This window comes from Corvus cornix, chromosome 19, assembly GCF_000738735.6.
Source record: "Corvus cornix cornix isolate S_Up_H32 chromosome 19, ASM73873v5, whole genome shotgun sequence".
In the NCBI taxonomy this organism is placed as follows: domain Eukaryota; kingdom Metazoa; phylum Chordata; class Aves; order Passeriformes; family Corvidae; genus Corvus; species Corvus cornix.
This window is the reverse complement of record NC_046348.1, coordinates 8,654,080-8,674,676: the sequence shown is the minus strand read 5'-3', so window position 1 is coordinate 8,674,676 and position 20,597 is coordinate 8,654,080. Positions and strand designations below refer to the sequence as shown.

The window sequence follows — 20,597 nt, the reverse complement described above, 5'->3', positions numbered from 1 at the left end:
GAGGGCCCGGGACACTGCAGAGACCCTTCGTGGTGTGATCAGATCCACCAGGAGCGCACCGGGCACTCCCCCCAGCGACATCTCGGTCCGGGCAGAGCTGTTTTGCCTCCCGAGGGCAGGCGGAGCTCAGGAAGCAGTGGGGCCGCCTCAGCCCAGCCCACGCAGCGGCACCTGGGCGTTCGCTTCCTTTGTGCGCTCGGCGAGGCGGCAGCGCCGGCAGCCGCTTCCCCCCGCGCCCCTCACGGCCCCGCACCTGGGCAGCGCGGCCCCTCAGCGCCCTCCGTCCTTCCCGCCTCCGCCCCAGCCAATCAGCTGACAGGAAAGGGCCACGCGCCGCCACTCAGCAAAGCGCACACTGGAACGTTCCCGCCCCCAGCTCTGCGCGCCGAAAGCCAATCACAGGGCGCCTTGTTGGCTTCCGGGTTGTACGCGTTGCTAGGCAACCGCGCGCCCTGTGAAATACTCGAATACTTGTTATTGGCCTTTATCATGATTATTATGAATTATATTATCATATTATTCTATTATTTGGGTTTGTATTTATTATAAATAAATTGTATAAGCATTGCATACTATTACTTGGTATCATTATCATTATTATTATTACTATTATTATCATCCTTGTTTTAAGTCCACAGAAAACACAATGAAAAAATTAATAGTTTTCATAAAGCCAGTGTCTTTTCACTACTGCCACACACAGAAGCCCCAAGTTCTTCTCTTCTTGTCAGGTGTCTGTGCCCCAGGTGTTTTCCTCAGGTGAAATTTGGGATGAATCTGGAAAACTTAAGATCAATACAGGCAACCCCTTTGAATTTCAGTCGTACTGTTGTTGGGTTTTTTATTTAAATACCACTACAGCATATAAAATTACACTTGGAACTGAGGAGAAAAAAAAATACATACATTCAGATTATTTACATAATTTACATTAAGATGACAAAAATACACTCGGTAGGCAGATGGTGATATGGGGTGTTACAGCCAGGAATCCTGGAACACAAATCCACAGGGGTTTTCCCACATTTCCATGTGGTAATTCCATCTTTATATGCAAAAGAACAACCAACTCCATGATGGAGCACAAAGGATTTGGCCTTGGAAGTGCTTTGGCATGGCTGAAACCTGTAATTCCTCTCCTTATTCCTCTGCACAGTCACCCTCAGCATCCATTTCTTTTTTTAATCTTATCCTGATGACAGCTCAAGATACCATTTCTTCATTTCTTCAAGTCTTTTTCAACTTTTTTAAGTTAAAAAATGTAAAACCATCTGAGGTGCATTCTTTAAAAAAATCACATTTATACAGCTCATTTTTACTATCAGTACTTTCTTTTTTTTAAAAGAAACTTTTAGACCAGTTTCAAACTCTCAGTGAAGGCTGGCTGATCTTTAAATTAAGTTCCTGATCTCATGAACTTAAGCTTTGACCAATGGTTTGATACACAAATAAAAGTGAAAACATTTTCTTAGAACTCGGTGTGATGGTGCAAGTTACTGACACCACTTTTTCAAGTATTCCTTGGAGTATTTTATTCCAACTTGCTCTGCAAGGCTCTGGAACTGCAGTTCATTTAACTCAAGCAAAGCACTTCAATCTCATTTTTCTTCCCCATCATTTTGCTGTTTGCCCAACAAATTAAATATTCACTTTTCAGTGTTATAAAACCCTTCCAGGTGTGTTGCTGCATCACTTCAGGAACTGAGCAAGCCTGAAAATCATGGTTTCCCTGGAAACTATTTACTGATCCCATCAGCCTCAGAAGTTTTCACTGAAAGCAACAAAATCCTGTTGAAAGGATTTTCTTCTCAGCTGTGACTGAATGAAATTAATGAAAAATGTGGACTTTTGCTCCAGTTCCTCAGTCCACTTTCACAGCTTTTTCCAAATGTAGGCACCATAAACAGAGGGAAAAGCTACAGTACAGCTTCCCTGGAGTTTTTCCTAAACTCCACTGACACTCATGTTAATTATTTCAATGATGGTGTTTTCCACACACTGGCACAGCCGAACATCGGGGTCCAGGCTTGCAGTGTCCCTGGAACAGCTTTTGCTGGAGGAATCTTTACAGAGTCCTGAGAAATCATGTGGCTTCTCCTTCAGTTGCTGCAGACCTAGCAAATGAAGCAGAAGCAGCAAAATACATCTAAGTAAGTATTGACAGTTGTTATTTTACAGCCATAACACAAATATGGATGCCATGAGAGTGCAAAGCTGAGCCAGCACTCTTCCAGGCACCAGCACTCACCCCACAGGTTATTTCTAGAGACACCACAACACTTCTGTTTCAGTTCCCTAGGTCTGACTCCTTTGGGGTGTTTTTTAAGGTTCTTGACTTACGGGTGATGATGGGGTCGAAGTCCCGTGTCTGTGTAGCAACATCGGAGGCACAAACTTGTCCTATTTGGATCAGCAGGGACATGATGTCCTCATACAGGGGAGGAAAGGCTTGGCAGAAGGACACCAGGCAAGGCAGGGTGGGCATGAAAAACGTGTAACGCTTGGACTGGGTCAGAACTGCCAAGCAGAAGAAAATGGAGAAGTAAAAATAAATGATTATGAAATCCAATCAAGAACTGTTGTTGCATTTACAACAGCAATTAGACACTTAGATAAAACTGCATTCAGCCTAGAGAAATCATTCTGGCTCCCACAGCAGCGAATTCTGGGGTTGCTGGGGTGATACCTGTGAGCAGGGTCCCCATCACGTTGATGGCCAAACGAGCCACGCTGAGGGATTTGGGCAGGGCATACTGGATACACAGATAGGAAAGCAACTGGATGGCAAAGATCTGTCAAGTAGGGGACAGGCAAGAGACAGAAGCAAGAGATGAGCAACAAAGCACCACACAATTTACAATGCAACCCTGATAAAAGATCTTTAGGTCTGATATGTTCCAGTTTTAACCTTAGTTGATCAGCAGTAACTCAATACTAGAAAGGATTAAATAAGAGCAACTACAACGTTGGTTTGATACAGAAACAGGGAATCTTTAGCCCAACAAATTCCAGTTGTCTGCAATGCCAGGCCTTTAATTTAAGGTAAAAGTGCTACAAATATTACCTTAATACCCCAGACAAGTTAGAACAGGACATTTTTAGTAACTATTTTATTCCCTCCCCTCAGCCAGTATTTCATCAGGGCTAACACCCACAGTGATCCTCCAGCCAGGTGACTGCACAGTACCTGTTTTTCAAGTTCAGGCTGGGCAATGAGCTCAGGAATGAAATCCAGACAGATGTGCATGGATGGGATCCCAGCCACTGTCAGTGCCAGAAGCTCACATGGATAACCCTGTGGGATTAAGAAAACAGATGTGCCAATGCGTCACAGGCGTTTTAAAAATCCTGCTTCAAAGAAGATTTTAAATTATACCTGTGTTAATGCTTTTTTTAAAAATGAATATATTTGTAACTCCCTTTTGTTCAGAGGTTGCAGCAGGCCTGTAATGCCAAGGCAACAAGAGGCAGGCTGGGTACAAACCCAGGGTCTGAATCAGTTCTTTACCCTCAATATTCAATGAATTATTTGCATGGAAACTCTCCCTCCACCCCCCAACCAAACCCAGACTGCAGTGACCCTTTCCTTCTGTGTCTTTCCTGTGTTCTGAATTTCACCATCAGCCCCAACCTGCTCATTTCACAACTGCCTCATAATGACTTTTTTATCACTTAATCAGTTCCAGGTCAAGGTAAGTTAACTCCTTGTAAAGAGTCTGCCATCTGGCAAGGAGTAATTTAATATGCATTAAAAACACATTTCTGTTTTAAAAATTGCTAATCTTTTCCCTCTTCATTTTTTGAAGGTGCTCAGCTGCTTTGGCAGGGCCAACCTTTCTCCTTCCACTCTAAAGAGATAAACTGTGCCCTAACAAAAAGGAAAGATAAGATGTTTACATTTGAAGCCAAATGAGATTTGAATAATGGGAATATTAATTTAAAAACATGGCCAGAAAAAACTAACCCAAAAAAGATGTGGAACAAGTAATCATAAGATGATTGGGGCAGTTTTCCTTGGCCTAGATGGACAAATTTAAGAAGGGCAGAGGCACAAAGTAGGTGTTTAATGATGAGGAACAGGCAGAGTTCAGGTGCTGCCTTCTTACCACAACCAAGACACCAAGCACTGAAATAGGGATGAAGTGTGAGCTCTACAAATTGGAGGAGACAGGAAGGAGAAAAGTGGGTTGTTGTAATTTCTGAGGAACATTCAGCAGCCCCCAACCACTCCACTTGGCTCTTTGCCAACCTGACAAACCAAAACAGAGCTAAAGCAGTACAAAGCAGACCTGGAAGTGCACGAGTTTGACGATGTTGGGGTCGGCAATGTACATCTGGTGCAGCAGGCAGCAGATGAGGCACTGCACCTCCCGCAGGTTGCACAGCAAACTCTCCTCCTCCTCTGCCTCAGCACCCTGCGGGCTCGGGGGGCTCTGCACATCCCTCAGTAAATCATGAGCAGTGCTGCTCTGGCCCTTCTCTTCTTCTGTAGGCAAGCAGATCTCCAGAAGGATCTGCACAGCAGCACTGTCCTGTGGAGAAAAGCCACAGACGATGCTTAAAAAACTCCTAGTGAAATAAATCAAATACAAAATAAGGACAATTTAAGAAATGGAAGATTGCCATGTGATTAGGATTTCTACCTACAAGTTTTTTTAAGTGCAGAATGAAAATGACTCAGCTCTAGAATCAGAACGTTTTAAAAACTTCAACACTTTATCTCAATCAAGACTCAAATTTAAAAAGGCTGAATCCAACAGATTAACATAATCACAAATAGAAAGAGTCAATTCAATGGAATCTCGTATTACTTCAAAATAAATATCCAGTGGTCCCTTAAAGCATCCAGAGCAGACAAAATATGCACAAGGCCATGTAATTCACAGTATTCAAGGGAGACCACCTTGCTCATTTAAATATAAAACTTCCTATTAACTCAAAAATCATGTTATAATGGGAACTTCCTATGTGACATTTTTCCAGACAGAGGGATGAAGAGATGTCTGTGAAACAGGATTACTCAAGAATTTCCATAAGGTCAAGTTAAGGAAGTGAACCGTCCTTCAGCCTCCCACTTCCCAGTGCTGGCTGCTTCCCTGAAACATCCTTCTGATGATCAGACATAGGTCTGTCACGTTTATTGGTGTTTTACTGCTCCAAATCCAAGCACAGAAACAGCCTCTGGATCACACAAGCACCAAGGCAAAAGGGCTGGTAAGCAGAACTCTTCTGTTCTGACAGAACAACCACTATCAAAGCAGTAAATCAGCACAATGCTTCAGACAAGAAAAAAGAAAATATTTAACCATCTGAATAGAGAGGCAGTTTTCTTTTCCATGGTAACAGAAGTTGGTAAAAAACCAAATGAATTTAAAAGGTCCCCTTTTTTAATTTCCTGTTTCTGCATTTCTCTTTTATCTGTTTTTCCTCACATTGCGTAATATCCATTTCTTCCCTTACCTGAGCAGCAAGCAAAGCATTTTTTAGTTCTTCTCTTGTAACTTCTGGGGCCTCTGGACCCATTGCATTGTTTTGGGATGGCCTAATGTCCTGCTCTGCTGTTTCTTTCAGGTGAGCATTAAGGTAAGCTTTTGAAGCAAGAAGATACCCATTCAACATGTGCAAAATGATATCCATCAGAGGAGGACTCCTGATATGGGAACACAGTAAAATAAAGACATTTCAGTAACATGAACAAACTAAAAGCACTCCCAAAGGCTGTAGCACCACAGCTCCTCCTCTGGCATCGCTGACATCTGGAGGAACCAATTTCTAAGTACTGCAAAGACTTCCCTGGGAAATGAAGCAAATCTGCCTTTGTCACATCCATCAAGCACCCACTGGCAGAAACTGTTCCCCAAAAGGATGGAAAACCTACAGGCCCAAGAGGGATGGCACAAGAGCTGGAAGGATGTTACAGCTACAACCTCACCCACCACCACATGGAGCAGCCATTCCAAACACGCTGCAAAGCCATTTACCACAAATTCACACACCCAAATCCAGAACGGATGAGCCATGTGCAAATCCCAAAGTTTCCAAAACACAGCTGGGCACTCAGCTGGACAGGACTAAATGCTGGAACAGCAGGCCCAGCTCCTCAGTCCTCAAGCCAAGCTTAAAACAACACAGATGCAATTGCCAAGCTCCTGTGATTAGCTTGCAAAGATGTTTTGAAGTGCTGAAAGCTTTTAGAAGTTTTCTGATGGACACCTTTATGTTTAGCATTCACTGTGTAGCAGCACAGACACTCACCTGTGAACTCTCTGATCACACCTCAGTACAATCAGGGGATCAATCATCAGATCATTCTGGGTGTATTTCTGCTGTCGGACTATTTTTGCGGAAGGCTGCAGGGCATTAACAGTCATCACCCACAACCTAAAATGAGAAAACTCTTATGATTTTTTAATAGAAAATTTTTATATGAAAAGGGGTTCCCTAACCATTTGGTCACTCAGCCATATTTTTCTAGGCCTATCAAATAGCAAAATCCCTATTTTCAGCCCTTGAAGTTAACCAAGGTGCAGTTAACTTAACACTCCCCAGACTCACAGCAGTTTTCACTGCAGTAGAGCATCTACTTCATTAAAAAAGCCATTTTTTTTACCGAAGTGAGTTCCTGTTTCATCAGTAATTCACATAAACAATAGACAGTATAAAACTACACTCCTGTATTTTAAACTGAACTGGTGACTTCCTTTCCCCTGAGAACAAGAACCACCTTCCTTTTAAATGCAAAGGTTCAAAACGTCCACAAACCAAAAAGAAATGCAGCTCCAACACAATCTATTCAGTCGCAGCCTCCAATCTCCCAGATAAAGGCATTGTGTCATTATTTTTAAAAGGGGAAGTGGCCTCCCACCTATGTGCACCAAGAAGCCAAATAATATTCTGAGCCTTGATACCTTCTGGGCATGACAGTGTTCAGAACCATCCAGAGTTTATTGACAGCCTGCAGAATCCCCCGTGGGACTCCAGCTTCCAGCAAGAGATTCATGTTTGAGGTCAACACTTCTGCATAGGGGATCAATTCTCCAGCTGAGAGAAGGGTCAAATGTTCCAGGATCTGCATCAGCTGGGTGTGATTTCCAGGAAGCATGGAAAAGGCTGCAAACAAAACCAACGGGACCTTGGTAAAACTGGACTTCTGACATTTGAAGCATTTCTGCTGTACCAGTGCAGTATAATGACCCTTCCAAATCCACTATATTCCAACCCATTTGGAAAGAATTTACTTGGAATGAAGTTATTTACCTTCTTGGAGCTGTTTGGGAGAGTGGTTCTTGGCCATGTTGGTGAGGAGCATCCTCCTGAGCAGGGCGTCAGTGCCGGTGATCTGCTCCTCGCAGATCCAGTCGTCCACGATGCACAGGTGCGGGTAGTTGGTGGCCAGGAGCCTCAGCAGGGCAGAGTGCAACCCTTGGGGACATCAGGGACATTCACAGCTCAGATTTGAGCAGCTGCATCTCTCACCTGAACACATCTGGGCCTTTCATTTCAACCACTGACCTGTAGTGAATCACTGCCAAGCAGCTCAGTGAGGTGCACGTTCATAACCTGATCTTCTAACTCCAACAGAGAGGAAAAGTTACCCTTTGGAAAGGTGGGAGGACTCTACAGTATAAACTCTTAAACTCAGCCTGGAATATTCAACATTCTCATGTAATTCCTACCCTAAAACCTGCCCTAGGGAGGTAAGACCCACTCTAAAAGGAACTGCTTTCCTCACACTTTCACTGTTACTCTTCAGACATCTCTGCAATCTCAGTAGCTACTCCTGAGAGATTTTAAAAGCAGTAAAAATGAAAGCAAGCTATGAAAAAAGCAACAGCCACTGAGCTGAGAACACTCAGCCTTCCTTCTCATGCACTTTAGACCTTCACACACATTTTTACCTCCCAGTTCCTGCTGTAGCCCCTGCGCCTGCCGGATGAGGTACTTGATTGGAATCTGATCCATCAATGCTGAAGAGTAGGACTTGGGTTTTCTCTGCATTGCAGCTACAGGGGAATGGGACAAGAAACCAAACGTAACAGTTACAGCTAAAAACAAGTATTTCCCCAACTGGATCAATAAAGAAAATGTAAAGCACTGGTCTCTACCCAGGTAAAATCGAGAAAATATCTGTAATTGACTTTACAGTGTTTCAGGCTTCCTTGATTAGCATGATGAAAAAAGACTGAAGAATGCTGGAAGTTTTGCACCTTTAAAAGGGCTGGTAAAAACACACAGCAGATATAAACACTCAATTTTCACTGAAGTTTAATTTCATCAATAAAATACACAGCAGTCTTTTAGCACTGATTTAAAGTCTCCATTTCAAAGGCAAAAACGGGATCATTAAGTATTGCCAACTATAAAATTGCCAACTCAAAGAAAAGTGTGTGCAAGTTTGATGACACGTGAATAAATGAAGATCTCAATTATGAAGTCCTTGTTAATTTTTGTTACATTCATTAGATGCTCATAAACATTTCTTGTAACTCTTTGGCCAGCTTGGACCTCTATTAATCTGCAAAACAAATTACTCAACTACAGAGTTTTAGCAGGAACTTAATGTCCTGAATCTCTACAGTAATGTTTTATTTAATACAAACTTCTTAAAAGTTTTATGCTATGCTTGAATATGACAGCAGCATGACTTTTTCCTCTCTTTGCACCTAATTTTCAGTTAATCTGTTTCCCCCCTGATGTTCTCACATTTACCTAGAATCTTTGTGTTGGCCAGCAGTGCCTCTTCATAGGACAGGACATAGTAGAGGACGAGCAGTTGTGTGGTGATGCTGAAGCGCTGGGTGGGACGAGTATTTTCTCCCTGCACATAAAACCACACACAAAGGTCAGGTTGCAGTCCTGATTCTTGTGAAGAAAAATTTGGGTTTACCTACAAATATGATGAATACCTGAGTAACAAGATTCACTTAAAAACACATGACTGTAGCAGGAAACAGTTTACAGGCAGTAAAGACAAAAAGTGAGGCAACTTAACATAAGTGCAAAATCCTGAATCACGTTCACATAAAGTACATGAAAGATCCAAACAAGTCCATTACCCCAGAGAGTCCTTGGAAAACATTAAGGATCTCCTGTTCTGTGACAGGCTGATTGGTGGCCTCTGGGTTGGATTTAGATGCAGGAGTAAGGATGGAGTTAATGTAGACATCAATAAGGGGAAGCAGCTGAGGGTGGAGCGGGGTGGTGGTTTCACAGAGCTGCCGATAGATCCAGTCCTAGAAGAGAACATCCCATGACATGAGCAGCTGCCAGTTTGCTTTGTCTGCAAGTAAAACCCCTTTTAATAAATGAGGCTTTGACTTTGGAAAGTGCAACATCAGTTCTGAATTGGTCATGAACCCTGTATCCTGGATCCTGATTCACAAACAGAACTTGTCCTGGCTGGAAAATCATTCTGACTACGATTAAGCACAAATGGGGGAGAGAAACTTACTATTTTTAACTTCACTAAGTTGTGGTCTCTGGATTACAGAGCTAAAAATGGGCACCCTGACTTAAAACACAGTTCCTTCTTAAATTACATGGTAGTAAGGCACAAAATTCATCAAGAATCCTGCTCCTATAATTGAACCAGCCTGCAAAACCTCATCGGCATTCAGAATTACAAACAGAAATAAAACAAAGGTCATACCTTAATGGATACTTTGTGCTTGGTGAAGGAACGACTCTTTAAAAGCTGGTAAATGCAGTGAATAGGTAAAAAGCCAGTGATGTTGGCACTGAGGTTGCCTGTAACAGGCACACGGACAGCATGGGCTGTAACCACCTAAAGGAAAGATACAATTAACAGAAAAACACCACTTTGCACAAGGCACAAGGTGTAAAAGTCACAGAGCACAGTCCTGACTGGAATCTCTTTATTTTTGCAGAATACCCCAAAGGGAAAGGAAAGGGCAGAGGGGGGAAAAAAAATCCCTAGGTTGAAAATACCTGTTCAGTGAAAATCTCCTGTGTGAAGATTGTCTTCATTCTGCTGAGCGAGCTGGGCTTAATAACAATCTGAAATTCAGAAGAAAGTACTTAGAATTGAAAGTACTTCTTACAACTAAATTTATTTTATAAACTGTTAGCTTTTAGCCCTTTAAAACTTGTCTTGACTGGGATACCAGGAAAATGTTCACATTTGTACCAAATGTCGAACAGAAATATTTTCAAATGTCACAAGTTCATCACCCCATGTCTTCCTTGTCCTAAAAACTCCCTACCCAGCTTTTACATCCGGTGAGACACTGTTTCACAATAGTGAATTGCTGGCAAATGTCCCTTAGTAATTTACTGAAATTAATTTTTACATATATAGATATTTCTTTTAAAGATTTAAAATAAAAGCCTTGTAGCTCCATTTGGAAGCTACTTCAATCAGTCTTCTAAGAAGTTCATTTCTTGGAAATAATGATTTCAACAGGGCAGCACTTTTTGAAGATACTTTTATCATAATATACTTCTGTATCAAGAGCTATGCACATTTTAATGCTCTTTCAGAGGAATTATTACCCATTTTTCAGGTTATGTTTAGTTTAGGTATATTACAAAACTAAAGTTCTTTATATCAAAAATAAATACCAAAGCATCAAAACACAGCAAAAAGTTGATTTTAACAGACAAATGTACAGGCTAGAAATAGTTTAGGATTTACCTTCATTCCCAAGGTGGAACAGACCAAATCGATGATGGCACTGAGCTGGTTGCTGTGGAAGTACATGGCTACCAAGAGGAGCATCTCTCCAAAGGAAGCAGACACACCAGAAATGCTGATGGTAACAAAGAGCAAGAAATACAGGACATAGGTAAACAGGACATAAATAAATGTGAGATTACTGGAATCATTGAAAGAAATCCAGCCTGCTCTCACCTTTCGAAGTAGGCTTCTTCCTTTATCATCCAACTGAGCCACATCACCATGAGTTGCTCCTGTTCCGGGGTGCTGCACAAAGAAAATCCATAATAGATCCTTTTCCCAGAAAACCAGTGCTAGTTTCACTATCACTTGCAGAAAAGCCAGTATTTGAGGAATCTTACCCAGGAGACTTTTTGTCACTTTCACTGTAGCATCCAACTGCTGAGAAGCAGTGATATTTGGCACAACGGTCAGTCCAACTGTCAGGCAACTTCCTTTTTGGAATGCACCCAACAGAAAGCTACCCCCCTGAATTATCTGCACTGCTTCTCTTTTGAACAGGGACTCTAAAGAATTTAGCCATGAGCTTGTTCCATAGAAAAGTGAACTAGTCGGGCCTACTTTAGTCTTCAAAAAACCACTCAAACTAAGTTCATGCTAATGCTCCCCTCTCAAAAGACTTGCTATAAAACAAGAGTGAAATATCCATTCACTCACTGCAGAGTGAGACAAATCCCTTCCATCAACATACGGAGATTTATAAAGAATTAGAGGGGGAAAAAACTGTGCAGGTCTGGGAAGGGCATTGCCTTAATGGTGCTAAAACAGTCAGATCTTCCAAAGCTCCTCCTGTACTGAGAGTACCTGACCAGAGTGGAGAAGGCCAGGAGCATGCAGAAGGACAGGGACACAAAGCGGACACCGGCCGGGGTTGCGGGAGGGCGGCTCGTCATCAGCTGCAGGAGCTGCTCAGCTTCCTCATCAGTGGGCCTGAGCAGGACAGAGAACAAAACAAAGCTGGGATTTAACAGGGAAGAGATTTCCAGTCTCTCACAGTGGTTAAAGACTGAGTTTTCACTGTTATTCAATCTATCAAGTTGGTCATTCTCTCTGAACTTAAAGACGTAAAAATCTCTGCTAAGAGACAACAGTGAGAAAGCTTCCCCAGGATATAATCTTGCCTATTAGTACAAACTACTTAAATTGAAACTAACAATGCATAAAGATGCTACATTAGTACTCTCTAAAAAGTGAAAGCAAAGGAACAGAAATTCAAAATCCATACAATTACACACTGCTCCAACCATGTGGGTTTAGACTTCCCTTAACAAGTCTGCAGAAGTGATTTTGCAGCAACAGAGCCTCCCCTAGTACTGAAATTGGTGAGTCCTGCCGCAGGTTTTGAGGACACAGTGGCATTAAGGCAGAAGTGCCCAAAGCCCTCATCCTCTGCTGAAATGAACAGAACCCCAGCACATGAGAAGGTTCCTTACTTGAGGCCAGCAATGCCCATGAGAGCACAGTAGAGCCGCAGCAAGGCGCTGGCCTTCACCACGTGCTCCTCCTTCAGCCCTGAGTACACAGACACATTGGGCTCCGTGTCAGCATCGGCCTCCTCCACAATGTGGGTGCTGCGCACTGTGGGCAGGATGCCCATGAGCTCCAGCAGCAGCTGCCTCCTCATCTGCCACAGCACAGAGCTGATGTTATCTCTTTTTCTCTGTGTAAGGGGTTAAAAGACGAGAACAAGACAAGTTCAGCCCATCGAACAATGCATTACGTAAGAGTTTCCACAGTCAAGGGAAGAGGGTTGTTTTTTTTAAATAGTTTTCAGTAGCAGGGCAACAGGTAACATGTGACCATATTAGAACAGCTTCTTACACCAAAATCCTAGCTTGAACCAAGTCAGCTAAGCAAGTCAAGATGCATCTTCCTACTGTGAACACTGAGGATGAACATACATATCAGGTAAATATTACAAACATACAATTCCCTGGTTTCCGTGCCTAAAATCTCTCAGGGGAACAACCAAACAGCTGCTGCATTCAAGGGACGTTACTTGTAGACCTGAGGGCCCCATAAGAGGCTGCCTTGTAAAGACAGGTCCTTCAAGACGTGCAAAAGGATTCATGTGCATTCAGACAAATATGCAGCCCACATCCAGAAGAGTTACAGCAAGCTACAAGAATATTTCTTTAAAAGCAGAATACTCAAAGATTTTCCTACCTGTTGGCCATTTCGGATAAAAGTTCCAAACCATGTTCGGACCTTTGCATTTGTTCCAAGCAGCAAACCACTCACAAAACACACCAGGTCACTCACTCCATCATCTAAGGATTCGTTCTTGGTGTGATCCAAGGTCAAAGCCACACCAAGACCTGGTAGGTGACACTCTTCCACCTAGATAAAACACTCAGGCTCAGCCATCTTTGTTGGGTTTGAAGCTTCAGGAAGGTTCTTAATGATGATTCTCGTGACAGACTCACCACCATGCCCCGGACCCTCAGGGCTTGGGAAGGGTTCATCTTGCACAGGTGCCGAAGAGCTTCTGTTCTGCGCCGGCCTCCAACGCTTTCCTCATCCTGCCGCTCACCATTCTTAATCAAACCTCTGCAGACTAAAGATCCAAAAGCAGCTGTGAGGAAATCCACCCTTCCTAATACAAATTTTCACCTCATGTCTCAGTGGAAGGGACAAGAACTGTTAGCTAGGACAGAGCAGGTTCTTAGCCCCAGCCGTTCCCTGCCCAATCAGCCTTTGTAACGGTGACCTACAGATGAAAAGCTGTGACACACAACGAGCCTGGCCTATAAGCAGGCTGCAAAAAATGGGAATCAACATGATCAGATGGCACCATCCAGCAGTTCAAATCTGTGTAACTCGTGGGTTAGCCCAGAATTAACCACACTGATAGAAATCATTTCAGAAGCTGGAGAAGAAGCAGCTGTAACTCACCCTCGTTGAAGCTGTCAGGGACATTGGCCACCAGAAGGCAAAGGAACCAAGCTCCGTTCTTAACATGCAACAGAGCTTCGGCCACATCCACTATTGGCAACAGTGAGGGCAGCTCTGGATGGAAAGAAGGTGTTGAAAGTCACAATGTTTCATTGGGAAACAAAAAACCCCGTTTCCAAGAGCTGCACAGCTTAGATTAACCTTAAATCCATCACAACAGCTCCAAAAGTTTTTTGTTGCGCTTGTGAGAGGGCAGAGAATACCATAAATACAGAACACCACACCTGCTTGTAAAATGCAGAGAACATCTGCTGCCTCCTCCAGGTAAACAGGACTCTCGAAGAGCTCAGAAGACTTGAGGAAAAACTCGCCGTTTGATTCTGACACCTGCAAGACAATATTTATCATCACTGAACAGGTTTTATGAAACAGTTTATCTAAATCTGCTTTAAATTCAGCATGTTTAATAGATTAAAAACTGCCAAAAGCATAGAGCTATCAAAACAGAATAAGCAGGAAGTTTGTAGATTAAGAAATATTTACAACTGGAAATACTTCAACACAGATGGTATCATTGCTTCTTTTCAGAAGACAGAAAAATAGCCCACTGACATTCTAAGTTTACACAAGGAAAATAAAATGTTGGGTGAGCAAGGAAGTGGGGAAAGGGAAATATGATGGCTAATACCACCTGCAATAGGAGCAAAGAATGGGATGGAGAAAAGTCATCACTTCATTTCCAAATTATTTCTGCACTGATAGGTCACCAGATCACATTACGCTTGAGTACAGCGTATTATAGAGTCTCTGTAATACCAGCAAAGACTTCCTTTAGGAAGTCACAAAGAGTTTAAGCACAAGCCAGTTTAATCAGACTGAGACTTTGAATCTTGATAAAGCAGGTAAGGACTAGAGAAGAGTGCTCACACTACCAGCAGCACCAGAAACAGAACCAGTGTGTCAGCCAGTGCAGTGTGCAACCTAAAACTCACAAATACCCAGCTATGAAGAAGTTCACCTTGTTCATAATGGCCAATAACTCGCTCAGCACCAGCCGGAGCCGCCGAGGAGAGTCACTGTGCTCAAATTCCAGCGTCAGCCCGTGCTGCAGCTGTGACACCAAGATGCTTTCTCCACTGCCACCTCCCAGCTTGTGCCTGGCACGCAATTCAAAACAACAACTATTAAACGTTTCTGCAAAAACAGAAATGCTCTCGGTTAAAGGAAGGCAGCAGTTCTCCAGGGATCTCTTCTATCCCGCCAAAGACCTGTAAAGACTGTTGTAATTGCAGTACAAGACGGCTAAATCAGTAGATCATCAAAATTTCAAGCGCTTCTATTCCCCAGCAGCACAGTCAGGAAAGCGCATCCACCTGACCTGTCCCTTCATCCCACAGAGCCGTCCCAGCCCTTCCCCGCCGGGACAGCTCTTCCAGTGCACCCCACACCCTCCGCCGAGCACGGCGGGGGAACAGATCCCTAGGACAGACAATTAAACCCCAGGGCTTTCCTAGGAGATTGTCAAGGGACACGAACGGCCGGGTTCGTCCGGCACTTAAACAGCCGCAACAACTGGAACAGCTGGAAAAGCCACACAGCGCTTCCGCCACAGATCTCCGTTCTCTGCGTTACCGGAGCTGCTGCTCCTTGCTGGCGTCCTGCTCCAGCGCGTGGAAGTCCACGGACAGTAGCGCCACGATGGAGTTGACCGCCTCGACCCCCGAGAGAAGCCGCAGGATCAGCTTCTTATCCTGCGCCCAGCTCTGGCTCTGGTCGGCGGGCGCGCACAGCGCCATGCGCACGAGGCAAGGCAGCAGCAGCCGCAGCTCGGGGTCGCTCAGCGCTGCCAGGCGCACCACGTCCACCTTCTGCATCGCCTCGAAGGCGTAGGGGCTGACGAACTGCAGCGCCGAGCACTCGGACATGGCGGCGGCAGCGACCCCCTCACCGCTCCCGCGCGCCCACCCGCCGCCGCCGCCACTACCGGGGGAAGCGGGAAGTGACGTCACGGCGGGAGGGCCGAGGGGCGGGGAAGGCTGAGGGACGGAAAGGAAGAGGCGGGAAAGGCTGAGGGGCGGGAAAGGCTGAGGGGCACCGCCCGCCCCGCCCCCTCAATAAACCCACATCACAATCAAGGCTTCATGAATAATTTATTCCATTTGAATTTTTTTTTTTAAAAAGTATAAACCTTTTTTTTTTTTCTTCATTTCCTCGATCACAATTTGTACAACTCAGTGTTTATGGCATTCGGCAGCAATAGTGTTTGTTCCTTAAATCGCTTTTTGTTTCTGTGTTTTGTCACGATAAATACGACGGCAGCTTGGCCGAGGGCACATGGCGGCGGCTGTGCAAGGCTCCCCGGCAAATCCAGCCATGCCAGAGGGGTGTGGGAGCAGCTCCCCGACCTGTCCAGCCATGCCAGAGTGGCGTTGAAGCAGCTCCTGGACCTGTCCAGCGGTGCCAGAGAGGCGGTGGTGCAGCTCCTTGGTGTGTCCAGCTGGGGTGTTGGAATGGCTTCCCAGTGCGTCCAGCCATGCCAGCGGCGTGTCGGAGCAGCTCCGTGGTGTGTCCAGCCGTGCCATCGGGGCGATGGAGCGGCTCCCTGGTGTGTCCAGCCGTGCCAGAGGGACGACATGTCCAGTCACGAGGCCACAGGCTGCGGCATCCCAAGCCAGCGCTCGGCAAGGTCCTCACGTCCAGTTGACTCGGAAAAACCTAAAGCTCGATGAGTAGCATCCTGAAAAAGTGACCCTGAGGATTGTGGTAGGTCCCAAATCCAGTTTTACTGTAAATTAAGCTTTACTCCACTGAAAATAAAAAGTACACCCACAAATAATAATAAAAAAACCCTTTAAGTATGAAGCATAGTCCTGGGCCCTTTACTTAAAAAAAAAAAAATTAAAAAGTAATAATAAAACAAAACCACCTTCCCAGCTGGAGGTTGCGAGACAGTAATGTTGTACAATGTCACCCCATTAATGAATTCTCCAAAGAAACCCAGATCAAAACCAAGGTTGATGCAGCATTACTATCCCAACAGACTGATATGCTGTGCCATACTGTTGTGCAGCAAATTATATGGTGCAATAGCATTTTTTTTTAAATGTTTTACTCTTATTTTTGAAAGCCTTAAAATAATGCAACATAATATTTTGATATTACAGTATTAACAAATAGTGCTTGATTAAAGACATCAGCAAGTCTTCATAGCAACACACAAAGTTAAAATTACCATCAGAGGTAAATATAGAAATACAATAATCTGCGCCATAACTGACAGCTAAGTAAGAACATAGCTGAGGATTTAAATATAAATCCATTTATCTTTAATTATTTCAGAGAATGTTAGAAAGATCTAAATGTTACAGCTACTTTTAAAATGTGAGGGTTGTTACAAGTACGGCTGGTGGCCTTGCTGGTCTAGCAACAGTTTTCAGAAAACTAATTCAAATAGTAGTGAATCAAAGGTGACTAAAAGGCTTAAATGCAGTAATATCTGGGTTAAAATATGTATTTTTAATTGGAATGGAAGCTTCTCAGCTTCTTCTTTCATTGGAAGAGATAAACCTCCACAGCTACTTAAAGCACTGACAGGAACAACATTTTCTTGCAAGACCATTTTGAAAAGCTGTAGCTGAAATTTTCAACTGTTTAAGCTTGTACTTGCTAAACAACCTCAACTTATTGGATTGTGACAATTTTATTTATAAACCAGCTATTATGTGCACTTAAAATAGTTAAATGAAAGTAGCTAACAAAAAAGTATGCCCAATATAGTAGTTGGCTCCGTGGTGCTGGCAGGTTCGATATGTACATTGCCGGCTGTGACTATCACTCCAGAAATGGCCCTTCTAATCTTTTATAGTGGTTATAATATTATAATTTACTTTAATTGCATTTGATGGGGGGAGGAGTGGGAAACTGGCAGCTTTCACAGTAGGAGTTTCACACGGACGGCTGGTCCAGGTAACAGAATACAGTTACACCAACATTCAGGCAGCTGATTCACTTACCTTTAGGAATACAAGTCAGATTGAACACAAACAAAGCCACACCAAAACCCAGCCCTTGGAACTTGGTTGACTGAGCCAGGGTTAGAAAGAACCACTTAGCAACAAAGCTCAAAATAAAAAGGACATACACTTTGAAAATTCCAGTTTTAGGAGCACTTTTCCACTTCAAAAATGTCAACCAAATGAGAAAAAACCTTCTGTAAGACAATAATGTGCCGTTTAATCTGTGGTGCATTACCGAGATAAAGTCATGGACAGACCCAGTTTTTAACTCTATTTATCAAAATATGCTAACTTCTGATTGCACTCATGTTGTTCTGAAGAAATGACTGAAAATTCTCATCACCAATTGTACAACTTCTTTATACAAAACCAAAAAAGTTGCTAATATTGTATGTACACGATTCAGTGAGACTGTTCATACGAAAAAATCACCTCAGGCAGGTCTTTTGCATTTACGAAACGAGATTTTCATGAACACAGTAAGTTTGGTAAATGCAAGCAAAGTCTTCCTTGTAGAGGGCTAACAGCAGGTGCACAGATGGATCTTAAAACTTGCTCCTTTACAGGTTTAAACCAGCGAGACAGACAGTATTAAGACCCAGGACTTGGGTTATAGTGACAGGCTCCCAGGAGCGCTGCAGGAGTTCAGTTTTTCATCTGGCAGTCAGATAAGGAACCCAGAAAAAGCATCTGCAGCTGCTCTTCAGCACCCGTAGGGGCTATTTTAAAGCAGCACCAGACATTTGGCATGTGCTAGGAAAAAGGAAGGAAACTACTGAGAAACAATGGTGACTGGAGATAGAGGGAGACATTTAGGAAAGCCTTGTGGTTTGTCAGTCCCTTCCTTGGGGAGGGCAAAGCCTCCTTGGCACATGCCCCAGCCAGAGCCTGGAAACGGGATATGGGGAAGGCCATACACTGATACTTGGGACCTTCACCACAGTGCCAAAAATACATGGAAAAGGAAAATGTTCAGGGTTTCGTGCTGTTTTTTTACTAGTGGAATAAAATCTGAATACCAGAATTCACTGAGGATCTATATACACCACATTTTAGTTAAACACACACCAATCTTAAAGTCAAGATTGACTATTTTTGCATTTGTAAAATGGCTAGAGCTGGGCTAAATTTCAGCCTGGCAGGAGACTTTGGATAAGGTCAGAGTTTTCTGTGTGTTCCGCCTCAGATTCGCATTTTGTGACAAATGTGGAAGCAAACAATGCAATGAGCACAGTGCCAAGAATATCCAGGGAGCAACAATGCACAAGAGATATTCTTGTGATATTAAAACTTGTGTCCTGGAAGCGGATCTGAGAATCTAGCCACAGCCCTGAACCATAACACAAACTTCAATTGAAGAGTTTATTCGTTTTATTCTCACTACAAGTTAAACCACCTACAATATCACTTATATATTGCCATTGTTACTCTGTAAAGGTGTGATATAAAATGCTGTAAGACCCGGTACCTTTTCAATTTATATAAACACAGTGAACTTCATTACTGTACATGTACTCTGCAACTACAGCTTAGCTGTAAATCCCCCACACACAATGGTATGGACATTAACCCCTCTATCCCCATTAAACTGTACATCAAGACAATACAAATTTACTGTCCCCACCCACCCCTTACAAAAAAATAATACTCTAAAAGCAACCTACTGCAACTTTTAATTAAGACGATTACATATATTTTAGACCAATTGCTTTAAAGCAAGAAGGCAGTATAAACCTTCTAGGAAAATTTTTATAAAAGAGGTTAAGAAATATAAGACAATTTATACATTTAAAAACTTACAATAAATAAGAGATGCAGGCATTTTTGAATACTAAGTACTATAATCCAATACAAGAACATCTTGATGTTCTGAAGCCATAGGTTGAAACTTAATTGTTCCTCATGTTTCTTCTCATCTCCATGCTTTTAAAATTCATTAACCATGACTGGGTACTATGGCTCATTACTCTTCACAAATACTGTGGCTGGGGAAAAATGGTTAATTTTGCTACTAAAAATGTTATAATACACTTTCTGATCATCATTCTGAAGCGTCCCCCATAGTCAGTGACTCAAAGACAGCAGGGCGATGGGTGCCCCTCTCACAAGTCAAAACAATATTTGCTGGAAGTAACAAGATTCATACCCCATCACAAACAACTTGCACTGAGAAGAATTATAACTTAGTCCTGCAGTGAAATATCCCTTTTCCTCATTTTTGTCTTGCAAAATTCAGATGAAGATCACAGCATATTCATGATAAAGTTATACAACTGATTCAGCACCACAAAATGAATTGGGAGACATGACCGTCTGTCCTGGGTTGCAGGATCACAGGTTAGCCAGGAGAGTGCATTGTACTGTTCCAGAACAAACCTGAAAACAAACAGCCTTCTGTCAGGTCAACACATTTTCTCAGCACAACTTTACAGCCCTAATTTACTATAATCCACTTTCTTTGGCATCAAAACGTAAAATAGGTTTGTTAACATTCAGAAATAACACGTCTTCTGAATTAGTACAAGCAGTTCGGAGCTAAACTTGCTTTCAGTGGAAAACTATCATTGTAATAGTCTATGCTTAATTCATATCAAGAGGTTCACATTAAAAAAAAACCAGAAAAAAAATTCTGATGTTTTCTCAATTACTATCCAATGTTTACATAGGTCTGGGCTCCCGTCCTTCAGCATTTCTGATTTTCCATGAGATTGCCATGCAATGTTCTTGCTTAACTATTACTGTCTTCTGTGTTAGACCTCAAACTCTCTTCTAGTTTGAGGAACTCATTGTTTTTCAAACATTTTCAAACACTGATTAGTTAAGGAAGGGCTTAGAAATGTTTGGTATTAATTCCACTGTTCTGTGACACTTAATCACTTAAAGCACAGCAATTTATCTGCACTAAGGGTATCAGCTGTGCAAAGAAAAAAACTCACAGCAGGAAAAACAAACATGCAGCTTCCCTGCAGCAGCATTTAAAATTAAATGCA

The 20,597-nt window shown here is 42.9% G+C and overlaps 3 protein-coding genes across 4 annotated transcripts in view; all 3 read right to left on the bottom strand.

Moving 5' to 3' along the window:
- BRIP1 (BRCA1 interacting protein C-terminal helicase 1) overlaps nucleotides 1–327 on the bottom strand; it is a 47,370-nt gene extending 47,043 nt beyond the window's left edge. For both annotated transcript variants that reach the window (XM_010402334.3, XM_010402335.3), the window contains exon 1: nucleotides 254–327. The gene's annotated coding sequence lies outside the window, so the exon portion shown is untranslated. The remainder of the gene's footprint in view (nucleotides 1–253) is intronic.
- Nucleotides 328–815: 488 nt separating this feature from the next.
- INTS2 (integrator complex subunit 2) lies at nucleotides 816–15,586 on the bottom strand. Its single transcript, XM_010402579.3, has 24 exons — nucleotides 15,224–15,586; nucleotides 14,610–14,748; nucleotides 13,876–13,978; nucleotides 13,592–13,705; nucleotides 13,123–13,253; nucleotides 12,863–13,036; nucleotides 12,130–12,356; nucleotides 11,501–11,626; nucleotides 10,871–10,942; nucleotides 10,655–10,769; nucleotides 9,949–10,017; nucleotides 9,650–9,784; nucleotides 9,057–9,233; nucleotides 8,710–8,818; nucleotides 7,899–8,003; nucleotides 7,258–7,422; nucleotides 6,909–7,110; nucleotides 6,256–6,381; nucleotides 5,461–5,650; nucleotides 4,290–4,532; nucleotides 3,188–3,295; nucleotides 2,687–2,792; nucleotides 2,341–2,517; nucleotides 816–2,114 (listed from the first exon to the last, which is right to left on the bottom strand). The coding sequence occupies exons 1-24, from the start codon at nucleotides 15,514–15,516 to the stop codon at nucleotides 1,945–1,947; spliced, it is 3,576 nt and encodes a 1,191-aa protein (XP_010400881.3). The 5' UTR covers nucleotides 15,517–15,586; the 3' UTR covers nucleotides 816–1,944.
- A 136-nt stretch (nucleotides 15,587–15,722) lies between these two features.
- MED13 (mediator complex subunit 13) overlaps nucleotides 15,723–20,597 on the bottom strand; it is a 54,336-nt gene continuing 49,461 nt past the window's right edge. The window contains 1 exon segment of the mRNA XM_039563129.1: nucleotides 15,723–19,983. Within this exon segment, the coding sequence (XP_039419063.1) occupies nucleotides 19,851–19,983 (133 nt within the window). The 3' untranslated portion in view covers nucleotides 15,723–19,850.